Source organism: Bos indicus, chromosome X (assembly GCF_029378745.1).
Source record: "Bos indicus isolate NIAB-ARS_2022 breed Sahiwal x Tharparkar chromosome X, NIAB-ARS_B.indTharparkar_mat_pri_1.0, whole genome shotgun sequence".
Lineage (NCBI taxonomy): Eukaryota > Metazoa > Chordata > Mammalia > Artiodactyla > Bovidae > Bos > Bos indicus.
The window spans coordinates 16,000,686-16,025,206 of NC_091789.1; the positions used below are offsets into that span (position 1 = coordinate 16,000,686).

General features: G+C 40.0%; 2 protein-coding genes and 1 pseudogene across 2 annotated transcripts in view; 2 read left to right on the forward strand and 1 right to left on the reverse strand.

The window, feature by feature from the left end:
* Positions 1 to 4,949, forward strand: part of STK26 (serine/threonine kinase 26) — a 65,668-nt gene extending 60,719 nt beyond the window's left edge. Inside the window, exons 7-11 of the mRNA XM_070784360.1 lie at positions 99 to 247; positions 1,327 to 1,420; positions 1,815 to 1,877; positions 1,960 to 2,096; positions 3,180 to 4,949. Coding sequence (XP_070640461.1) covers positions 99 to 247; positions 1,327 to 1,420; positions 1,815 to 1,877; positions 1,960 to 2,096; positions 3,180 to 3,204 — 468 coding nt within the window. The 3' untranslated portion in view covers positions 3,205 to 4,949. The remainder of the gene's footprint in view (positions 1 to 98; positions 248 to 1,326; positions 1,421 to 1,814; positions 1,878 to 1,959; positions 2,097 to 3,179) is intronic.
* Positions 4,950 to 5,170: 221 nt separating this feature from the next.
* FRMD7 (FERM domain containing 7) overlaps positions 5,171 to 24,521 on the reverse strand; it is a 35,031-nt gene continuing 15,680 nt past the window's right edge. Inside the window, exons 7-13 of the mRNA XM_070784171.1 lie at positions 16,984 to 17,098; positions 16,278 to 16,425; positions 12,232 to 12,327; positions 10,731 to 10,894; positions 9,266 to 9,334; positions 9,072 to 9,147; positions 5,171 to 7,989 (exon numbers count right to left, since the gene is read on the reverse strand). Coding sequence (XP_070640272.1) covers positions 6,895 to 7,989; positions 9,072 to 9,147; positions 9,266 to 9,334; positions 10,731 to 10,894; positions 12,232 to 12,327; positions 16,278 to 16,425; positions 16,984 to 17,098 — 1,763 coding nt within the window. The 3' untranslated portion in view covers positions 5,171 to 6,894. The remainder of the gene's footprint in view (positions 7,990 to 9,071; positions 9,148 to 9,265; positions 9,335 to 10,730; positions 10,895 to 12,231; positions 12,328 to 16,277; positions 16,426 to 16,983; positions 17,099 to 24,521) is intronic.
* LOC139181437 (NADH dehydrogenase [ubiquinone] 1 beta subcomplex subunit 1 pseudogene) lies at positions 18,810 to 19,333 on the forward strand (annotated as a pseudogene).

The window sequence follows — 24,521 nt, forward strand, 5'->3', positions numbered from 1 at the left end:
TATACCTTTCAGCTTAATAATTGATAATGATTTCATATCACTCTTTGCAATCATAAAAAGCCTAGAAATACTGGTATCCTTCCTTTTTTGTTCCTTAGCGTCCTACAGCTAAAGAACTTCTGAAACATAAATTCATTGTAAAAAATTCAAAGAAGACTTCTTATCTGACTGAACTGATAGATCGATTTAAGAGATGGAAGGCAGAAGGACACAGCGATGATGAATCTGATTCTGACGGGTCTGATTCGTACGTACCAATTGTTTACTTTTTATGTAGATAGCCCATTTCAGTATTTCATATCTTTTACTGTGAGCTGATACGCTTTCTCTAGCATAAAATATAAACCTTATTCTAAAGTGTGACTTTAGAAATTGTGAAAATCTTTTAAAATTGTGGTCTGTGAAGTACAATGAATTTGGAAACACTTTTTTTTTTTTTTTTTTTCTTCTTAGAAGTGAATTTCTTTAGTTTCAAATGGTCTCAGTCTAACCCCTAGTGGATACTTGAGTATATTACAAAATTTTGGAACAAGATTGCATTTAAGGTGTTTTATTAGCTTGCCCAAAGTGATAAAGAGCAATGTCTTCTCATACTTTCCTGGCAACCTGCAAAACCTCTCTGGAGAACTAACGTTTCTCACCTCTTGGCCATGTACCAAACTGTGATCAGACCGGTACATTGAAGTATTCATTTATATCTGATTTGTACCCCCTAAAAAGTTGCATTATTTTTTAACTACAGCATTTATACTAACATTTGAGCCTCTAACTCCTTAACTTAATTTAGACTACAGAGTCTGTAGGCTACACCAGAATTAGCTCCTCTGCTAGTTGAATTGACACAAAGGCAACACCAAATCTCTTCAGGTAATATCTGCATTTATGAGAAATTGTCCAACTTTTGAAAGGTCTAAAAAGTACCAAGGTAGTTGTCTTTACTCTGTTCTAATGGTTGTTGGCCTTTGCTGCCCATTAGTCAGTCATGGAGCCTTTAAAAATGTAAATTAACTATACTCCAATATAAAATAAGATTAAAAAAAAAAACACAAGCCACACTACAGGAGATCTTGATCTAGTCATTGAAGGGATTGGGCCAGGACATTATATATAGTAAGAGACCTTCACATGTGATTCTGATATACACTTAGAGCTGGGTACCATTGCTACTCTTTGGCAGAAAGCAGTGTGTATTTGAAACTGAGATCAAATGATTTTTTTTATACATTGGGACAGTTATCCATTCAGAATCTGTCTGCACTGATTTGATATTTTCCCCAAGCTGTGTCATTTGGGAACTTATAGAAATATCTTTGGCAATCTCTTTAGGGAGTCCACCAGCAGGGAAAATAATACTCATCCTGAATGGAGCTTTACCACTGTGCGAAAGAAGCCTGATCCTAAGAAACTACAGAATGGGGCAGTATGTATACAGAGATGATCACTTCCTTTTGGTAGACTTTTTCGAACTATAAAATGAGACAGTGTGATGGCCAGAAATTGTTAGAATTTAATACCCCTAAATGCTTGTCTACCTCACTGTGGTCCACAGTATGTTTCATTTGCCATTCATTTCAAACTAATTAAGAAAAGGTCATAGAAGTCATTTAAGTGGCCATTGGTATGTTTTAAAACAGAATTGTGCATATTAATTGTAATCCTAGAAGTTAGAGGCCTCTGGACAATGGATGGGAATGAGTGATGTGAAGAAAGTATGGAGACTTGCCTTGTATTGGGTCTTTTTTGAGGAGGACGCCAATGAATGCACGAGTGATTATTTTAATTTCATGTGTATAATCTATAATATTTGTTCAAAGGAGCAAGATCTTGTACAAACCCTGAGCTGTTTGTCTATGATAATCACACCTGCATTTGCTGAAGTAAGTACAGACTCATAAGCTTTGGCTATCTATTTTAAGAAGTTTAGTAATTTTAAATGTTATAGCTATTGATCTTTCTCAGCTTAAACAGCAGGATGAGAATAATGCAAGCAGGAATCAGGCAATCGAAGAACTGGAGAAAAGTATTGCCGTGGCCGAAGCTGCCTGTCCTGGCATTACAGATAAAATGGTGAAGAAATTAATTGAAAAATTTCAAAAGTAAGCTTGAAATGTCATTTTTAAAAAACTATTTTGACATTTTCTGTTGGATGTTCATTTATGATGTGATAATATGATTACCTACTTATTTTGGTTATTCCTACAAAGTCAATTCTTAATAGTCATATAATTGAAAACTGTTTTGTGTGCCGCCCATCTGAAATATTAGCTTTTGGAATTATCTGCACACATTACAAGGTAGTTTTCCACTGAATGAAATGGCCTGGTTGTTTTTCTCTCTTTTTTTTTTTTTGTTAGTAGGAGTATAGACAAAAGGCCAGGGGGCATATTCTTATTTGGACCCTTGTAAATACCATTTAGGAATGCTTTCATTCTTGCTGCTGTTCTTATCACAGTGCTATTCACAGTTTCAGTGCTATAGTTCATTAAGTTTAACCCCCATAGGAAAAGTTAAGGAAAGGATTTTAGGTAGAGAAACTCAAATGAAGATTCTGAAAAGTTCTTTTGGTTGATTTCAGTTTCTATACTGTCTCTTGAACTGTTGCTTTAACTTTGTTCACACTCAGTAAAGTTCTTACATTTAATTGTTAAATTCCCTTTTAAAATGCATATACAAACACAACTTCTTAGCTCAAGCAAGTTATAAAGCAATACTAATCTTAGCCTTAATCTCATTAGATGGCTTCTCAGTGTATCTTTATATTTCTTTGTATTTGTAATGCCGCTGGGATCAAGTTGGAACAAACTATACAGCTGTAAAACATACTCTGCTAGATCTTTTTAGCTGATAAAGCCTATTTATATTCATCAGCTAAAACCCCTCTTAAAATCCCTTAGTTTTTCTTAAATTAATTTATTTATTTTAATTGGAGGCTAATTAAAATCCCTTAATTTTTAATGAAAACCTCTCTTCTCTTTTCCAATTTGCAAACAAATCAATTGGAAGTTGTAAAGTCAGACACAGAAGGGATTTTTTTTAACTTCCTTATATTTTAGCATCCGTATGATGAGACCCAATACAGTTGTGTCTGCTGAATCACTTCCTTCACTGGAGAGTTTATACAGATATAAGATAGACACACGCATACTTATACATCATTTAAATTTTTCCTAATTTTATAGGTGTTCGACAGATGAATCCCCCTAAGAAACTTCTCGTTATTGGCTTCTATTTCATATGGACCCAGAGAAACCCACCAAAGTTACTTCAAGCTTACCAATGCTTAACTCATGAGCTCCATGTGCCTTTTGGATCTTTGTGACATTGAAGATTTGGAAGAAGCTATTCAACTATTTTGTGATGGTGTTTATCATTTTCTATTTTAAAGAGATTATTTTGTAAGGAGTAACTTTTAATACTATAGTTTCACCTGTATTCTAGTAAATGTTGAGACAGTTTTGCTTTTAGGTATCATTATTGCTTAAGTTACTAGGATGAATACTTTTCATGTTTTGATCTTAACTGTACACTTATGAAACATACAGGTTGTTCAAAGTCATCGTAAATATTCAACTTTTATAATCATCAAACTTCAAAAAGCTTTTTTTAAACACAGCATATTCTAAAAATGACTATTGGTGGGGAAGCAGAAACAAGTCACACATTCTTAAGATAGAAGTTTTTGATACGCTCTTAGAAATGAAACCTGGAAAAGTATTGATGTTTCTACGAAGTGGGTATGATATTCCAGGCAGCTCAATAATGATTACATTTGAGAGCCCTGCGTCTGTAGTGTTTAGAGGCAACATGTAGCAACAGAAGTACCTCTTGTGTGCAGTATTTACTTTCTCTTATGGAAGAGATGGTTGATCCTTATTTAACATGGTTGGGAAGTTAAAGCAATACCAATTAGCCAAGGATGAATTTTCAGTAATACTGGAAGAATAAGGATTCGTTTTAAAAACCAACTCAAATCGCATATTATATGAGTGGATTTGGGGAGCTTAAAAGAAGGTGATTATCATGTGATTATAAATACCTGGTCAACAGGTATGAATATAATTTAAACCAGCATATTTTTGTCATGGTCTTAAAATGTCCTATAAACTATTTATACATTTTTGTTCTTCATAACTATCCAATACATAAGCATCATTTGTTCATTTTTGAGAGGGTATTTAAATAAGCATTTTCTAATTCATATGAAAATAACCATAGTACTGGATGATTTCTGTCCGTACAAAGGTAAGTTAGACTGTACAGTTAATTTTCAGTTATATTTATGGTACTGTTACATGGGTAATACCCTTTTCTTTTAAACCCAGTATACATATTATGCCTGCCTAAGTTCTGAAGTGGGGCTGTATTTCAGTAGTTGTAGAATTATTGATATTAATTAGTTTTGATAGTTTGTTTTATTGTTTGGATCTGCACAATTTGGGTTTTGCACAAAAGTCATTTTAATAAAGCTCAATAATTGCCAAATATTAGAAGATGTTCTTCAAGTGAAGAATAAGTTTTTAGTCAAAGTGGCCATTACCTCCTCCTCTTTTGTAATAATACAGACACTTGAATAAGTTGTTGTTGTGTCATATGCCAAGAAAATGTTTTCATTGGTGCCTATACTGTAATAATTACTTTTAACACATTTTATTTTGAAGTAATAGTTGAGTGAAAATTTTCACCTGCTAACTAACTGAAACTCCATCACAGTTTATAATTTGTAGAGGCCTGGTAATAATTTTGCAACTCATGTATTAAATGAATATTTTTATAAAAGTAAAAGCAACAAATTTTTAAATTGATTATTTGAAACTTTCAGCACAGCTGCATTATGAATAGAAAATTGTATTGCTTATTCATTTTAGTTATTAGTCCTGTAAACTGTTTCTGGGTAAGCATACTTCAATGTTTTGGGGGGATTTAAAAATAAATATTTAAATTTCATGGTCCTTAATGTTTGTTTTCTTGAGGGGTATGGTATTTTACTTATTTCAAATTATTTCTCCTTTCCCCTTTCATTTATTGTTGGAACTTTAACATCAGAGTTTCCATTGGAAACTAGAAGATATTCTTCACAATTTTATTATGCATTGATTATAGCTCCAATGGACTATAATTTGAATATCTGATTTCTGTCCTGCTTGAATATCTGTCATGATTTCTGCCTCCTGTCCCGACAAAATTATTAACAGAGTCCTCTTTCACTCAAAAATGTCCTTATTAGGTTAGACAGTAAATTATATGGTCACCCTAATATAGTTTTATAGAAAATCTTATACAGATTTGAACCCTGTATTTCTCTTGGAGAAACAAATTTTGCAAAGATTTCTGGAAATTGAGATGAGAAACAGCATATAATCATAAAGGAGTTTGGGTTTTTCCTATAGAAAAGGTCAGAGATTAACTTAATGTAGCTTTGAGTATCTATATGATTAATACATAAGTGATTGGGCTTCATATATTCTTATTATGAAATAGCTATTGTAGACTTGTGAGTTATTGGATTTGGTTCCAGGAGCAGGAAGGAAAGTGCTGGAATTTTAAAAAGCAGTAGAGTGAGGTTTATTAAAAGGGATTTTTCTGGTGTAAGGACTAGGAGAGTAAGAAAACTATTCCATCTATCTTTTATCCATTCAGTCATATATAAAAATAACTTGCTTATATAATTGCATCATTTCTTTGATGTAATTACCTAACATTATCTTGTAAATATGTTGTACTTACAATTAAAATAAAAAAAGAAGATAAAGTTCTCAAATAGAATGCTATATACCTTTCAAGGGGGAATAATAGAGAAATCCTGAAAGGGTCAAGAATAGAATTTTGGTTCATTAACTCAGTGTGGAGTATTATCCTTTTTCTTTTCAGCTACCCCATTTCTGCCACTTCTCCATCCCTGACTATACATTTTCACCTGCTTCCCTCCTTTTCCTTGTTCTCTAACTATGCCTTCCCTTAATTATAGGCTAGAGACAATCACTTCTGAAATTGATTAAAACAAAAGGAAGTTCATACTTACAACTTGTTTTTTAAGTAAATGGGTTTCCATCACTCTTTATTAAAATGCTATTCATCTCATTTCCTTGCCTACATGCATGCAACAAGATATGGCAAAAAATTAATTCTTGCAGAAGAAATTAGATAAACAGACCAACATGTTAAGTTTTATCTTTCACTACATATTATAGCTAGTTAAGAATAGAGAATAAGTCAAACATCATATTGTCCTCATCAGCAGATGTCTGATTTTAGAAACTGACCAGTTCATGAATTTCCAAGGTTTAGCATTCTGCCACGTCCTAGATTAATTATAAACTTGTATTCTGTTGAAAGGATCTATGTTCCTTCTGTTCCTGAAGTACAAGAGGGCCATGCTCCCCCTAATATATGTTATAAAAATTGAAGTATTTTAACATAAAACAGGACCATTTTTACTGGGCCCCACACAAATAATGAGGACTGAAACCTTTAGTTGCAGTGTTGTTAAAATGACCAACACAGTCACAGTCTCTTATCACTAAATGATATCAGAAGCCAGTTTTGTATGCCAGTCCATACTGTCACTGTTCTTACTGTTCTTCAGTGTTGAGGAGCCTGGCCTTCATTTATAATGTCTCTATGGGGAAATGTATAATAGAGATGACAAATACCCACCTCACTCTGCCTCAGTGCTGGTGAGGAAAGGGCATGTTCCAGAATGATTCAGAGGGAATAGAAGAGAGGCTTGAGGAATGAGGCAGTAGCTGGATCTTTCATAAGCTAGATGCCCAAGCTTAGAAGAGTCCCTTAATACTAGTGAATAGTAACAGAAAATGGTTTTTGCAGAAAGTGCCTTATGTTTCACCTAAGTGAGTAACATGGAATTGGTCTCGACATGTTCATAGGGTTCACATTTTAGGCTAAAAAGTAATTACATGGTTTTTGCAAAGTCCTATCTTCAGCAGTTGATGTATTGAAAGAAACATCTTCATCTTCTTCATCTAGCTGTAGACTACCAGAAGACAAGCGGATTCTGGCCATGGGCGACCTTATTCCTTTGTCATACAAAGAGTAGTAGTCTGGTTTAAGAATCTCTGACTCAGAATCACTGGATTCACTAGGTACATACCTTTCTGTAGCTCCCTGATCCATTAAAACTGTTGGAAACTCCTGCTCTGCAAACATATATGTTAACAGGTCAGCTTTACGACTGAGAGCAGGACAAGGCCCTAAAGGTCTAAATTCTGACCCAAAAGGAAATCGGATCGTTTTCATGTCTGATTGGCTCTGGGAACGTTTAGGGGTTGGCTCTTGAATGTTATATGCAAATGTATCTTCTATAGTTGGATCTTGCTCTTCTAGATCTACATTCACATTGCTCCTACCAGTAGTCCTGGCCATAGCTTCTTGGAGTTCTTGAAAGTCTTGCTGAAAGCTCTTCATTCTGATGTTCCTTGGGCTTCTTTTGGCTGACTTCACTGCAGTAGACTGTAGACAGCTGTCTGGTCTTTCCCTTTCCTCTGCCATGATTGGAGACCGTCTGGGCACCTGGGGTGGTCTGTCCACATAAAAGAAGACTTGGGGGGGCATAATATCAACCTGCTGACCAGTACAAGGAATATAGGGCACATCTGTGTAAGTAAGCTGCCTTGCTGGACTCACTTTGCTTGTAAGGCCAGAAGATGTGCTCATGGGATTGTCAGCAAACTTAGAGCTTGTTTGGAAGGAGCTTAGAGGACTCCTTTCCTCAAAGTAGTCTCTGGGATCAGTGTCAGGATCAGGGTCAGTGATAAAGACTGGGTCTGTATAAATAAAAGGGAAGGAGGAACTGCTTTGGGACTGATGTAATGATGTGGGATCTGCCTCTGGTTTGGAATGCTCCAACTCAGCTGCAAACGTCACCTCCACTGCAGAATTTCTCCTCCTGCCATCCAGCACAGGCTCAGAGGCGTGCACTCCATTCACAGTTCTGTAGTACCCACTGCCATAGCCTAGTCTCAGATCTTCCACCTTGAGAGAAAGGACAGGCGAGTGAAAGAAGGAAAAAGCCATCTGGTTGGGGTGGGGACAGGCATCTAAATCAGCCTTTGATTTCGCAAAGGTAGTTTTTCACAAAGTCATTTCTACCCATGTTCTCTGCCAGGGTTGATAAATACGTACATAAAAGGTTCTAACTTGGACCGCATCCCAATATATGTGCTTAAAAATAGACGTAACACTACCCTTTCTCAACACCATCACACTCCCGGCCTCCACATTCTCTATCTACTTGAGCCCCAGCCTTGGACTTCAAGCAGTATGGCTGAGTAGCTATATTCACGAGCCGGGAGTTCTGCCTTTTGGTCTTGGCTTGGCTCTGTCTTTACTTGCTGTGTGACCTCAAGTAAGTCTCCTAACCTCACTGTTCCAGCCTCCTCCCTCCCTTCTGTAAAATGGTGGGGAGGAACGCTGTGAATGGCAGGAGACGATTAAACATTTGATGATACCTTCCAGCATTATAACTCTGTGATTCCTTTCAGATAAAAACTGCCTCTGACTTGAATGAAGACAGAGTTTATGAGACCTCTAATTAGATTTTTTTAAGGGAGAGCAAAAGAAAAATGAACATGGTTCATACTATAGAACTCAAATGAAGCTATCATCTCACAGTTCCAAGATAATAGCACTTTGTTCTTAAATTAACAAAATTACATAGCAAAAGTACTTTAAAATATTAACCCAAGATCTCATAGCTTCCAATAAGACTTAAGATTTTCATGGGTAAAAAGGCGAAGCTTTTAGTTTCAAAAATACAGAGCCATAGAAATTCATTTGGATCTACATTTTGCAAGATGTTAGCAATACAGGTTGCAGTTTGAAGTTGTACCAGATCTTGTCAGTCCATACAGTACACACAGCAGTGTACCCAGCAGTCTTCTATTGGCTGGAGATACTGAGTTGACAGACCCCAGGAAGTTAGCCTATTTGATCACAGTAACCTTTTTACACCTTTTTACATACTGGGAGATTCTGGCACAATCAATTCTTGGAAGCATTTGAAATGTGGATGCATTACACTTACGTAAACAAGAAGAAATTTTCAAAAACCTTACTTGTTTTGACACATCAGAGAGGAGGTCTGGGGAGGACCTGCACTGTCGTTCATGGTACTGAGATGGGTAATGTTTCCTGAAATCCCCAAACAGAGAAGGAATTGAAATAGTCTTCATGTGAATACAGGATCCCTCTAACACTCTAAATTCATCTTAAAAAATTACCATCACAGAGAGAAACAAAACCAGGTTACCTTTCAAATGGCAAGCTCTTCAACCTCCCCTTTTTTCCATATTCCAAAAGTTGCCTTTGGGTTCTTCCACTGTGAGAAAAATGAGATAAACTATTTTATGAATGCTCTTCATAAGCCAGTAGGCTACTAAAACTCAAAAGCATCATTTATTGTTGAAATCAAAAGAGTCTGGATGAGTGACATATGTCATGAATCTGTGACCACGTCGCTGTGCTGTGCTTAGTGGCTCAGTCATGTACGACTCTTTGCGACCCTGTGAACTGTAGCGCACCAAACCAGCATGTTAATAATACTCATTTATCCAAGAATCGGGCAGAGCAACCTCAACTACTCAGAACCCAGAAAACTTTTTAAAGCATCTGAACAGGGCTATTTAACAGGTACAAACTCTGGCCATGAAAACTAATATACTTTCCTTTAAAGGCCTTTCCCCTTCCTCCAAATTTACACATAGTTTCTATTGAGGCTATGTGTCTGGTTTCCCAACCCATGACAGGAGAAAAACACCCAACTAAACAGTAGAAGAAAGTTGCTCCAGTCAGACATACACTAGCAAAGAAAACCAGCTGACTGCTGGGAGAAACACAAGAACCAAAAAAGAAATCATGAGCATAATAAAACCCCAAAAGTCAGGGCCATTTATCACTATGGTGCAGGCTCTGACATGCTACCCCCGCCCTGAGGTTGTCGCTGTACCACAGCTGCTGGCAGAGGATAATAAGCACTGTTTATAATAACTCAGGTCATTAAGAAAAGGGCAAAACATGCTTAGTATCATCTGTTTAAGAAGACAGAGATTTGTAGAATACATTTTGGAACGATTCCATAAAAATATGTACACTGTAAAAATCCCACTTTTTACTGAGGCAGGCTTCTACTACTTGAAAAATCCTTTACAGGAAGCATTGAATTAGAATTTTTATCTTAGCTAAGAGTTTGAAAGTCTTTCAGAGAATTCCTAGGCTGGTGCGTTCAAGTAAAAACAAGTTCTTATTTCGACCTCGCTTCCTTTTCTCCAAGGTGTTAACGTGTAGTATGGAGCCTCTACTACCATATTGTTCAACCTCTTTAATCCCTTAGCCCCTACAAAGCTTTCTCACCCTATCTTTTGCCTAACCATAACCAAAACGATGTTGTTGAACTAGCCCTCCCATGGCTAGCATGTAAGTTGCACATAAGGAAAACAATAGGTTCATTGACTACATTTTCTCCACAGTATATGCCCCTCTGTCCTTGCAGAAATTCTGATCTAACCCCTTAAGTGGGGTGTACTCCTTCCCCTGCCTCTCTGTTAGAAAATATTGACTTAATGAGTTACACAGAGAATGACCAGTTAAGGATATCGTCCTTTATGTGATTGAAATGGATTCTTTATTGCTTCTAGAATTCAAGCTGTTCCTACTGCCTTCCCTGTTATTGAAAAGAAATTGTGTGTTTAGTTTGCTTATGTGCAAGATTTAATTACCTGTAGCGGAAACTGGAACCCTTGCTGCAGAGCAGGGTTTTGGGCTTTGATTTGGGCTCTTCAGAAAGTCTGAAGAAAGCGTGGTACTCCACACAGGTTTTCCAGAAAGCTTTGCAGGCATCTCGGCTGGCCATGGTGAACTCCAAAGTATCTTTGCACAACACCTGTATAAACCAATTTCTATCAAGCAAAACATCCTTCAAGAATATCAAAAACCTTCAAAGCCCAACGCCTGCTAAACTATTGGTCCAGGGTCCACATCCGGCTTCTGATTTTCCACTTGGCTCCCTTTAGGCTTCACACCTACTGAAATCAAATGATTGGCAACCTTCCGAGGAACAGACAGGGCTACTGCTCAAAAACAGAGCCTTCTCTATGAAGCAAGTCTTACTCTGCACACCCTCCTCACCTCACACCCCCTTTTACCCCCTCTTCTCTGCCAGGAACATTTTATGAAGTTGTAAATTAGGTTAAAATGAACATCAAAGGGCACCCTTTCAAGGTGACAAGAAGTTATAAACGACCAACAGGAAAGGGGGAGGGAGGAGATTTTTCTTACAAATGGTAGGCTTTATAGGATGACTGCGTATACACGAGTCTTTGTAACACACCAGCTAGAACATTTCTCCCTCTTTATGCTGCCTTGTTCTATGGTGCTGTGTGATGCTCATTTAGCTTCTCCTAATCTGCTGCAGAGGAGCTTGGTCTTACAGACCTAAAGTACAAGTTTGCCCCATCCCCTGACTCACTATATACCCCCAATACACTTTGCTCCTCCCCTTCTCCCATTCCTCTCCAGGTCTCTGGATACAGCCCTGGGATTCTCCACAAGCTTCACACTAGATTCAGTCTTCTGAACTGCTCACATGAATATTTTTATCTAAGGCTAAGATCTGTAGTATGAATTATCTTTAGGCCAAAAAAGTAGCTGATACATATCTTCCATTTCCTTTATAGTCATAAAAATTCTTTCTAGCCCCTTTGTCTCACCCTGTACAATGCAGCCTTGCCCAATAATTGCTTCTTTGGCTTAAAATGTACCCAATCCCCACATCCTGCTTTGGGAAAGAGTAGGTGTTCAGTTATTTGGCACATAGTAGGTGTTCAATTTTTTTTTTTTTTGCTTCAGGAAAGATGAAAATACTTTATAAAATCAAGCAAATAACTTTGAATTAATATGGACACAATCTTAGATCTGGGCTCCCTCATTTGACTTATCAAATCCCTGAAAAATGATGTCTAAGGAGACTTGTCTTTCATCCCAGCCACCCCATTTTCCTATCACTTTACTCATTCTGAACTGCCAATAGGATTTCTTAGTGTTTTGCCTTTAGTGAAAATCTGACCAAAGCCCTGGTTTATTTATATAGAGGCAAAAAAGGAAGCACATCACTGGTTGGGGCCAGCCAGCTTTCACCACTCACAATCCAATCATTTGCAGAACCAACCAAGAAATCTCAAGTGAGTAGAAAGTAAAAGAATTTATTCAGAAGCTACTTACCAAGATGTTGGCATGAAGTTTGATGAGAAAATGCTTTCTCTTAAAACTTAATTTTCGGATTTTAGCCCAGTTGAAAGTGTTGATCTTTGTATTTCCCTATAACAAAACACATGGCAGATTTCAGGATGAATATCAGCACAGGCTGGTTTGTAAGACAATGTGAACCTGTTGGAAAATGCATCACATGAACAGGGCTGTCCTTGATCTATCTCTTGTATAGACTGATCCAGTTGTATTAGGTAAAGCGTCTGCCCACAATGCGGGAGACCCTGGTTCGATCCATGGGTCGGGAAGATCCCCTGGAGAAGGAAATGGCAACCCACTCCAGTACTCTTGCCTAGAAAATTCCATGGATGGAGGAGCCTGTTGGGCTACAGTCCACGAGATCACAAAGAGTCGGACACGACTGAGTGACTTCACTTGACTATGGCCAGAGAAGGCATTCTAGGTGGGACACAAACCTGCTCTGAAATGCAAGTAAGAAGGGAAAGGTTTCTAACCAGGATAGGGAGGTCACAGAAAAAACTACTTTGGCAACTAAGATCCATCTAGTCAAAGCTATGGTTTTTCCAGTGGTCATGTATGGATGTAAGAGTTGGACTACAAAGAAACTGAGTGCTGAAGAATTGATGCTTTTGAAGTGTGGTGTTGGAGAAGACTCTTGAGAGTCCCTTGGACTGCAACGAGATCCAACCAGTCCATCCTAAAGGAAATCAGTCCTGAATATTCATTGGAACGACTGATGCTGAAGCTGAAGCTCCAATACTTTGGCCACCTAATGCGAAGAACTGACTCATTGGAAAAGACCCCAATGCTGGGAAAGATTGAGGGCAGGAGGAGGAGGGGACGACAGAGGATGAGATGGCTGGATGGCATCACTGACTCGATGGACATGAGTTTGAGTAAGCTCTGGGAGTTGGTGATGGACAGGGAGGCCCAGTGTGCTGCAGTCCACGGGGTCACAAAGAGTCAGACACGATGGAGGGACTGAACTGAACTGAGGGGTCCTCTGCTTTTCAAAAGTTTGCTTTATGCCACTTTGCTTTTATTACATGAAAAACCCACATTATTACCTGTTTTCACTAACTCAAAGAAATCCAAAGAGGAATTTTGCTCTTACAAAAAAAGGGGGGGAGCAAAAATAAAAATCAGCATTTGTTTTGCATCAAGGTGTTATAAAGTAGTGCACATGCCAAGCAGTACGAGTGGCATCTCTATGCTCCTTCCCCAGGAACTACACTCCACTCAGCAGCTCAGCATCCAGCCAGTACTTTATCTCGATTTATCTTGTACATCCATTAGGAAGATGTGTCCTCAGGTTAATGCTTCTTCACTTTACACCATGTCAGCTAGGAAAGGTTTCATAGGAACGCTCTACTTTTGAAGCAGGGGAAACCTGCACTTCAATAGCTTCTCATTAGAAAGACCCTAATGTTGGGAAGGGGACAACAGAGTATGAAATGGCTGGATGGCATCACCGACTCGATGGACATGAGTTTGAGCAAGCTCCAGGAGTTGGTGATAGACAGGGAAGCCTGGCATGCTACAGTCCATGTGGTCACAAAGAGTCGGACACGACTGAGTGACTGGACTGAACTGAACTGAACTGAATAGCTTCTCTAATCTCACCCCTTCCTATATTTCCAGATTGAACTGCTTAAAAAAATCCCATTTATCCTGCCACCTCATTTACTCTAAGACCTTCAATAGCTCCTCACTCACTGCCTGAATCAACTTGAAACTCTTTTGGCTGGATTTTCTTGCCCTTATATTGACTATAACTTTGATCCCATTACTCCCAGAAAACACCTTTCCATCCAACTCTGTACCTTTCCCACTGCCCCCACAGGTCTCCTCATTCTCCTACCAGAATGACTTCCCCATGGTCAAGCCTTCTTGCCAGCTCTGATGGCACCTCGTCTAGGATATTCTATAGTACTGTCCCAGCCCACACACGTTTCCAACTCCTCTGCACTCCTTTAGCTCTCCTGGACTACCCGAACAGATCAGCTCTTTTGGTTTTTATTCACATGGTCCAAAATCAAAGGGGGTACAAAAATAAATATATTGAGAAGTCTCACTCCCACCACTGCCACTCCTATCTCTGTCCCCATCTAACCATTCTCTACAGGTAACCACATTTTTCTGTTGTGTATACTCCTTGTGCAACTAAAGTAAATATGATAGATTAGCTTTTGATTATTTATTGTCTGATATTGACCATTCTTTCTCTGGTCTTTCAAAATAAATTGTGACTATCTTAATGACAGGAGCCATGTGTCATGCTTAATGTTAGCTTCTTAATTATGTCATCCTTTATCCTTTTCAGGGCCTTCGCCCATGTGCCCTTTCCCTGGAACACTCTCCTTCATCTGCCAACCTTATCCCTTTGGTGTTGCTTAAATGTTAAGTCCCTTTCACATGTGTTACTGTATCATCCTGTTTCTTCTAGCACAAAGCATATCACATTTTTTTATAATTACTTGCTTAACTGTCTTCCTCCTATTAGCATTTAAGTTCCATGAAGTCAGGATCATTCCTGTTTACCTCTGTACCTCTAGTGCCTGGCGCAGAGTGGATGTACAATAAATATACTGATAGAAAGATGAATGGATTGCTTCCCAACTATAAATATACTCAAACTCATTGAATTGTACCATTAAAACAGATGAATTTCATGGTATGCAAATTACAGCTCAATAAAACTTTTTTAAGAAAATAATACAATGAAGAACATATAGAAGGCACTCAATACATGAATATTCTTTGACTAGATTTCATGTAGGACAAAATAGACCATCTGTATTGTTCCCAACTGTCCGCAGAAGTAGTCACACTGAAAGAGATCACAGCTAACATGATGATCTTGCCCCCCTACCCTCACCAACTTCTCTCATGCAACAGGAAATAGCAAGAATCAGGATCAGCAAGAATGATCCATGTATATGTAAAACTGAATCCCTTTGCTGTATACCTGAAACTAACACAACATTGTTGATCAACTATACTTCAATATTAAATAAAAAGCTTAAATAGTTATTACAGGATAGTGGTTATATTTCTCATAGCTGTATAATATATCCTTGTTGCTTATCTTAAAAAAAAAAAAATGAATCAGAGTTAGAGTGGCCTGGGTAAAAATTCCCTCCTGGGTGAACAGGTATGCCTGTGATCCATTGGGTCTTCTGGCCATCAATGTGAGTCTCATGCTGTAAAGTTTACAGCCAAATAAATTAAAAAGTGAAGATTTTTGTAGCCAAGTCTGTACCTGACCTGCTTTGTGACTTATTTCAGTGCTATAATTCGGTCCTGGAGGTCAGTGGGTCCAAAGCCATCCCTTGCTTTCTCACAAGGGGTTCACTCCCAAACGTGTCCAGGTATCTGCCTATCATTCTGAAGGTTCTTAAACTTTAACTTGGATCTGAATTCACTGAATATTCACAGATATAGAAGTCTAAACAGACTGAAAAACTGTTGAAAATAGCCTCTGGCCACATTCCTAGGCGTGAGGATTAATGATGATGGAGGACCAGAGAGCCCTGAGTTGGTTTCTAACCTGGAAAACAGAACCTTGGGGAAAGGATGAGTCTCTTAACAGTAAAGATTTCTTGCAGGGTTGGGTGCTAATGCCCTATTTGTGGGCACTGGGCACCTCCAACTTAACTAGTAACTGAATGAGAAACTCTTTGGTTTTTTTCTGGCAGATTTGGACAGGCTGAATGCACTTTATGTCACAGCCTGGGCTTTTAGGATGCCAAAATCTGTATTCTTTAGGGTCTAAAAGTTCTGAAGAGCCTCTTGACTTCATCTCTCCACCATGCTGGCTTGATCTAACATGTGAGCTTCTGAGAAAACAGTCAGTTCTAGGTTGCAAAAGGAAACAGAGCGCATCAAGGGGAGGGAACTTACCTCAAACTCTTCCAAGCACTGCCTCCCTTTCTGGCTGGTAGTAAAACTGAGGGGAGGGGTCACCTTGAGAATGGACACTCAAGTTTGAGCCAAGATAACCCCAAAAGCTGAGGACTTTAAAGGAAAGGAGCTGTTACCCGTAACACCAGTACACCCATGTGAGCAACAGCCAGGTGGATCTGCATCCCTTCACCATCACTGGCGGGGTGTGGCCTGATGCCATACATGTCCAGCTTCCTCGCTATGTCCAGTAGCAGAATGTCAGATTCAGCTGGGCTCCTGCCACTGCAAGGAGAAAGAATTTATGAGCCTAATAAATGCAGCAAGAATGACACCTCCACCCCGAGAGTTCCAAGAGGAACTCAATGTTTTCTTGAGCCTGTGGTGTTACAGAAGACTCTTGAGAGTCCCTTGGACTGCAAGGAGATCCAACCAGTCCATCCCAAAGGAAATCAGTCCTGGATATTCAATGGAAGGACTGATGCTGAAGCTGAAGCTCCAATACGCTGGCCACCTGATGCAAAGAACTGACTCATTGGAAAAGACCCCGATGCTGGGAAAGATTGAAGGCAGGAAGAGAAGGGGAAACAGAGGATGAGATGGTTGGATGGCATTACCGACTCAATGGACATGAGTTTGAGCAAGCTCTGGAAGTTGGTGATGGACAGGGAAGTTTGGCGTGCTGCAGTCCTTGGGGTGGCAGAGTTGGGCACGACTGAGCGGCTGAACTGAACTAAACTGAAGCTTCTCTGACTTAAAAGCTTGCTTTTAAGTGTCTGTCCCTGGCTTCAGTCTTTCCTGCCAGTGGAATAGGTGGAAACAGGTGCCAGTGAAAGAACTTACATGTGCTTCTGATGAAAGTGCACGATCTTGCTCTCTAAATCATCTTGGTTCGGTAAATACCGGGTTTGTGCCAAGTGTTTCCTATCTGTTTCTTCATGAAAGTCTCCCAGTTCTGCTGCATGACAGAAAAGTGACATATTTCACATTACCGTTGATGAGTTAAGCAACGGAGCACCCAACAGACCCTCTGAGTGCCCCCAAACAGCCCTTTCTTGGAGGCCAGTGCAGCCCTAAACCTCCCACCACACACTTGATGTGTATTTGTTTTGTTTTAGGTTATGAGTAGTGGGGGAAGAACTAACTGGTTCTTCTTCAAATCAGAAGCAGTGGGCTTTTATAAAGTCTCAACAGAGGAAGTCACAGACACGGTGTAGGTCTTAGAGGCTCCAGGATCATAGATAAATGTTATTTTCTTCTCCCACATTCTGTTTATGATCTCTTCTGTTCCTGATCAGTCCCTGTTGTGAGTTGAATTGTGTCCTCCCTCTCAAAGTTGTATGTTGAAGTCCTAAACCCCCAGTACCTCAGAATATGACTGTGTTTAAAGACAGGGCATATAAAGGAATTATTATGCTAAAATGGGGCAGTAGAGTGGGCCCTAATCCAATTTGACTGGTGTTCTTCTGAGAAGAGGAAATTTGGACACACAGCCAGACACCAAGAATGCAGGTACAAGAGGAAAGACTGCGTGAGGATGCGTCAGGAAGGCAGCCATCTGCAAGCCAAGGTGGGAGGCCTCGAAAGAAACTGAAAGTGCTGACTCTTCAGTCTTTGATGTCTAGCCTCCAGAGCGGTGAGAAAATAAATGTCTGTCATTTAAGTCGCCTAGTCTGTTGTTGTTCGTTATGGTAACCCTAGCAAACTAAGACAGCCCCCTAACCTCACTCTGCACTGATCAGACATTATTCAGAAAGGAGACTATAAATGCCAACTACAATGTAAGCCAGCCACAGCCGTTCATCACTCTGTACATTGGAAACCTAGTAAAACCCCGCTATATGGAATCCCCAGTAGGTGAATCATTCTGGAAATCATTCTTGCTTTTCCAAATCACTGGAAGTTTATTCCTGGTCATAACATTCTGTTCTAAATGTATCCAATTTATTGCTATAAATGTCTATTATAACACTGTGCCTACAAATGCAATTGAGGTAGATATTTACTGCCCCTACAGTAAATGGCTTGACATTGTTATTTATTTATTTACTGGCTGCACCATGCAGCATGTGGGATCTTAGTTCCCTGATCAGGGATTGAACCCATGCCCCCTGCATTGGAAGCCCAGAGTCTTAACCACAGGACCTCCAGAGAAGTCTCCTGTTTTGGTTTTTGAATTCTTACATGTTCTTTATAATTTTTAGGCCTTTTCACTCTCTGTCAGTGTCATAAGAATCACTTCCTTGTCATTGACTTCCCCTGAAGAAGTCTCTACTTGGTTCCAAATAATGACTTCTAATCTACCATAAAATGGGAACCCAAAACAGTTTTTACAATTAAAATTCACATTTTAAATGAAAAAAAAAAAAAGCTAATCCAGATATACAAACCTATTAGGATTTTATGAAATATAAGAGTAAATAGACTCTCCATGGAATAATGTGGTGCTCTGCTATTGAGTAAAATTCATGGACATGGGGCATCAATTTTGAGTACTACAAAGTTATTTTTCTTTTGTCTTGGTTTTCTATTGTGTTTTAGACAGATGGCATGCTCATTTTTAGACAGATGAGGCATGCTTGTATATTTAAAAAACCACATTAGAATGAAAATCTCTATATAACAAGCTTTTTAAAAAATACCAAATCAATGGCTCTTCTACCTATTTCTGTTTTGCCCACATTGGTCATGGGGTTTTTGTTGGCTCCAAGGCTGCAGCATTGATAATGAATTTACTTCAGGTTGTGCACGACCACTGGGTACATATACTTGTCCCTATGGAATTTGTCTTTGGATGTTATCTAGATAAAAATAATGGTGAAAATCTAACTTGCCTTCCAGAACAGGAGTCTGTTATATAAAAAGACATTGAAACCCAATGAAGAAGTCACCTGGGAGTAAAGGCTATGGCTGAATCACAAAAGGTTCACATTTTTTAAGAAGACATACAGATGGCTAACAAACACATGAAAAGATGCTCAACATCACTCATTATCAGAGAAATGCAAATCAAAACCACTATGAGGTACCATTTCACGCCAGTCAGAATGGCTGTGATCCAAAAGTCTACAAGCAATAAATGCTGGAGAGGGTATGGAGAAAAGGGAACCCTCTTACACTGTTGGTGGGAATGCAAACTAGTACAGCCACTATGGAGAACAGTGTGGAGATTCCTTAAAAAACTGGAAATAGAACTGCCTTATGATCCAGCAATCCCACTGCTGGGCATACACACCGAGGAAACCAGAAGGGAAAGAGACACGTATACCCCAATGTTCATCGCAGCACTGTTTATAATAGCCAGGACATGGAAGCAACCTAGATGTCCATCAGCAGATGAATGGATAAGAAAGCTGTGGTACATATACACAATGGAGTATTACTCAGCCATTAAAAAGAATACATTAGAATCAGTTCTAATGAGATGGATGAAACTGGAACCTATTATACAGAGTGAAGTAAGCCAGAAAGAAAAACACCAATACAGTATACTAACACATATATATGGAATTTAGAAAGATGGTAACAATAACCCTGTGTACAAGACTGCAAAAGAGACACCGATGTATAGATCAGTCTTATGGACTCTGTGGGAGAGGGAGAGGGTGGGAAGATTTGGGAGAATAGCATTGAAACATGTATAATATCATGTATGAAATGAGTCGCCAGTCCAGGTTCGATGCACGGTACTGGATGCTTGGGGCTGGTGCACTGGGACGACCCAGAGGGAGGGGAGGGGAGGGAGGAGGGAGGAGGGTTCAGAATGGGGAACGCGGGTATACCTGTGGCGGATTCATTTTGATATTTGGCAAAACTAATACAATATTGTAAAGTTTAAAAATAAAATAAAATTAAAAAAAAAAAGAATATATAAAAATCTCTTAAAGTCCAATAAGACAACATATTTTAAAATTGGCAAAAGATTTGAATAGGTAATGGACTGTAGCCTATCAGGCTCCTCCGTCCATGGGATTTTCCAGGCAAGAGTGCTGGAGTGGATTGCCATTTCCTTCTCCAGGGGATCTTCCTGATCCAGGAATCGAACCCAGGTCTCCCGCATTGCAGGCAGACGCTTTACCGTCTGAGCCACCAGGGAAGCCCAGAGAAAACATAGGCATGCCTAACAAAACAGATGAGAAGGTACTCAATATCAACAGTCATTGTGCACGCATGCTCAGGTATTAAGTCATGTCTGCCTCTTTGCGACTCCATGGACTGTAGCACACCAGGCTCCTCTGACCATGCATGGGATTCTCAGGGAAGAGTACTGGAGTGGGTTGCCATGCCTTCCTCCAGAGGATATTCCCTATCCAGGGATCAAACCCACGTCTCTTATGTCTCCTGCATTGGCAGGTGGATTCTTTACCACTAGCGCCACCTGGCGGAGAAGGCAGTGGCACCCCACTCCAGTACTCTTGCCTGGAAAATCCCATGGACGGAGGAGCCTGGTCGGCTGCAGTCCATGGGGTCGCGAGGAGTCGGACACGACTGAGCGACTTCACTTTCACTTTTCACTTTCATGCATTGGAGAAGGAAATGGCAACCCGCTCCAGTGTTCTTGCCTGGAGAATCCCAGGGACAGGGGAGCCTGGTGGGCTGCCGTCTGTGGGGTCGCACAGAGTCAGACACGACTGAAGCGACTTAGCAGCAGCAGCGCCACCTGGGAAGCCCTAAATTTACCTTGAGTGAGTGAAGTCACTCAGTCGTGTCCGACTCTGCGACCCCGTGGACTGTAGCCCACCAGGCTCCTCCATCCATGGGATTCTCCAGGCAAGAATACTGGAGTCGGTTGCCATTTCCTGCTCCAGGGGATCTTCCCAACCCAGGGATCGTACCCAGGTCTCCTGCATTGCAGGCAGACGCTTTAACCTCTGAGCCACCAGGGAAGCCCAAAAAAATTTACCTTAAGACGAGACAATTACATTCTTAGGAGTCTGCCCAAGAGAAATGAACACACGTGTCCACACAAAGACTTGTACATGAATATTCATAATATTATTCATAATAGCTAAACTGGAAACAGTCCAGACATCCCTCACCAGGTAAATAAACAAAATGTGGTATACCCATAAAATGGAATACTACTCAGCAGTAGAAAGGAACAGACGGCTGTGATTCATGTTAGAACATGCATGAATTTCAAAAACATTACGCTTGTTAAGAAAAGCCCAATGCTAAAGACCACATATTTTGTCATTGTGATTCCATGAAATGTCCAGAAAAGGCAAATCCACAGAAACAGAAAATAAATTAGTGGTTGCTGGGCTGAGCATGGGCAAATGGTCATGAGAGATCTCTTTTGGCATGATGGAAATGTTTGAAAACTGGGTTGTGGTAAAGGTTGCACAACTCTGTAAATTTACAAAAAACCGTTGAGTTACAGGCTTACAAATGAGTGAATTTTATCGTATGCAAATTATACCACAACTGAGCTGTTTTAAAAAAATAAATTAGACACACACACACATCACACACCAATCTTTCTGTATATTAAGCACAAGCCCTATGCTGACTCTAAGGAAAACATAGGAACACATAAGACCATGCTTGTTTTTCTCTTGACAATCTAGGAAGAGACCTATGACATACAAATAGGTAAATATCATTAATGACAGAAGGCAGCGCAGAGCATCTGCACCTTCACTGTGAGCCCACTGGTCCAAACTACCACCCTCTCTCTCTCCTGCCATCACCTGTTATCTGGTCTCCCCACTTCCACCATCCCCCATAAGGTCTGTTTTCTCTCTTTTTTCAATTGAATAAATTTGACTATAACATTGGGTTACTTTGATACACTTATAGGTGGCAATGATTGCTGTTGTAGCAATATTCATCACATTACATAATTATAATACAATATTACAGTCTACATTCATTATACTTTACATTAGATCACTATGGCTTATTTATGACTTGCTACAAGTTTCTGTTTTCACCACTGCAGCCAGCATGATGTAGTTCAAACCTAATTCAGATCATTTCACTCCTCTGCTTCAAATGCTATAATGGCTTCCCATCACATTTAGAGTAATATCCTATGTCTTGAATATGCTTTTTAAAATATTTTATTTTTATATATTTATTTGCCTGCACTGAGTCTCAGTTGCAGCACGCAGGATCTTTAGTTGCAGCATGTGGGATCTAGTTTCCTGACCAGGGATCGAACCCGGGCCCCCTGCATTGGGAGCCACTGGACTGCCAGGGAAGTCGATTTTAATACAGTTTTAAGACTCTCCATGATTAGTCTCCCTTTTTGCCTCAGTTCCAGCCAGCCATAAAGCCTACTTAATATTTCTTGTATATTCCCAGCATGTTCCCATCTCAGGCCCTTTGTACTGGATACTCTCTGACTGAAACTCTCTTCCACCCAATTTCTGCATGGCTTGGTCTTTTACTTCCTCCAAGTCTTTGTTCAGCTGTTACCTTCACAGTGAAGCCTACCCTGACCACCTTTTTAAAAAATTCAATACCTGCCCCTTGAATTTCCTTCTCTCCCTTCCATATTTAAAGGCCTCTGGTGCACTCATCACCTACAATCATATTAATACATTATATATTTCCTTATTTTGGTCTGATTGTCTTCCACTGCCAAATGTGAGCTACATGAGAGCAAGGATTTTTGTCGTTTATTTCACTGCTATGTTCCCAGTGCCTATAGTAGTACCTGGCATGTGGTAGGTACTCAATACATTTTTGCTGAATGAATGACAAAGAAGAGTTACTAAGGGTATTCATAAATGTTTGGAATGTACAAATTGTGTTTGGGAGGAAATCTGGCTAGAGCCAGAGGGGTGTGTAAGAGAGATTTAAGCAGATGACAAGGTCAGAATGTGGAGGCCCTTGAATGCCTGCAACATAAATATTAAATGAATAAATAAATGAGCAAATGAATGAGCAGCCTGGTTGGGTTCTGCACACTGTCTTAGCATCCAGTGAAATAATCTGACCTGCATGGATTGTGAAGAGCTGACTCCTTGAAACTTCAGCTTTTTTCTGTGGAAAGAGCTTCTATTGGCAAACAAAATACCCTCTAGAAAACCTGAAGTGTTCTGTGCTATGCCTCAAATGGCCACTAGGGAATGCTCAAATCCATAATGCTGAACCATTAAGAATGAAATTGGGCTCCCCCATCAAAGGCTGTCTGGGGAGCCCCAATCAGAATGACTGCTGATTTAGCAGGCGGATAAAGTGGAGAAGGATAAGTCTTCCAATACGGTTATCTCCATTTGCCTTACCCCATTTCCCGACCCCACCGCAAGCACAATACTGGACGTGTAGTTAGTGTCCTTGGCATTCAAGGCCCTTCAAAATGATGCTTAGTTTTTGGCCACCTCCCTTAAACAGACCCTATGCTCAAGCTGTACTTAAGCTGTATCCTCTGTGTATACTTCCTTCTTGTACCATCACTGCCCCTCCCTTTTTTTCTTGCTTTTTTCTCTGCTTATCATTACATATCCAATTCCTGTGCATCCCTTTAAAGCGCAGCACGAAAGCCACCTCCTCCATAAGCCTTCTCTGGTAACTATCGCTCTCACTGCTCACTGCCTTCCTGAGATCCTGGGCTGTCACTCTGCCTCAGTTACAAGTCACTTGGTAAACAATGACTCAGATACTGTCTCTATCCAAGCCCTTCATCCTGGAGTTCCCACTGAAATAAAAAATCGACCATTTCTGGACTGTCAGTGAGGCAATGGATAGAGGTCAAAAAATGAAACCAGAAAAATGAAGTTATGATCCTGCAGGAATAGGAACAGCCTATTCTCCTTTGAACAAATATTATAGATTATACACATGGAATTAAAATAATCATAATGATTATTTCCAGCTGCCTCAACCCTACCCTTGGGGATGAGGAGAAGGCTGACCTGCCCAGCTTCACCCCCTCCCAGGCAAGGCCCCACTGTTCCCTGGGTCTCCTTTTCCCTTCCTTACTCAGCCTCGTCCACCGGCTTGGCTGCTAGAATATGGGGAACTCTAATAGACGCCTGGGGCCTTTTTCCCTTTTAGCCTCTCTCCACCTGCTGGACTCTGTGCTTTGTTCTCTGGAATCATGATAAACAGCAACACGGAAATCACATTAAATGTGACAATGTGCCGCAGAAAGCACGTACCACAAATGGCTTCTGGGGGAAGCAGAAGGAGTAGGGGGCCTGCCTAGCCAAGTCCGTGCCTGGATTAGTCCAGACCAGCTCCTGGTGAGCAAGCTGGGGGCAGTGGGAGGGCAAGGTTAAAAGGAGATAGAAGGAAATCAGCATTTACTTTTAATCTACATAAGCACTCTGTGAGAAGGCATTCTTGTCACTATTTTAAAGACTAGGGAAAAACAGGCACAGACAGAGACAAACAGGGGACTTCACCCCAGGCTACAACAGTTAGAATGC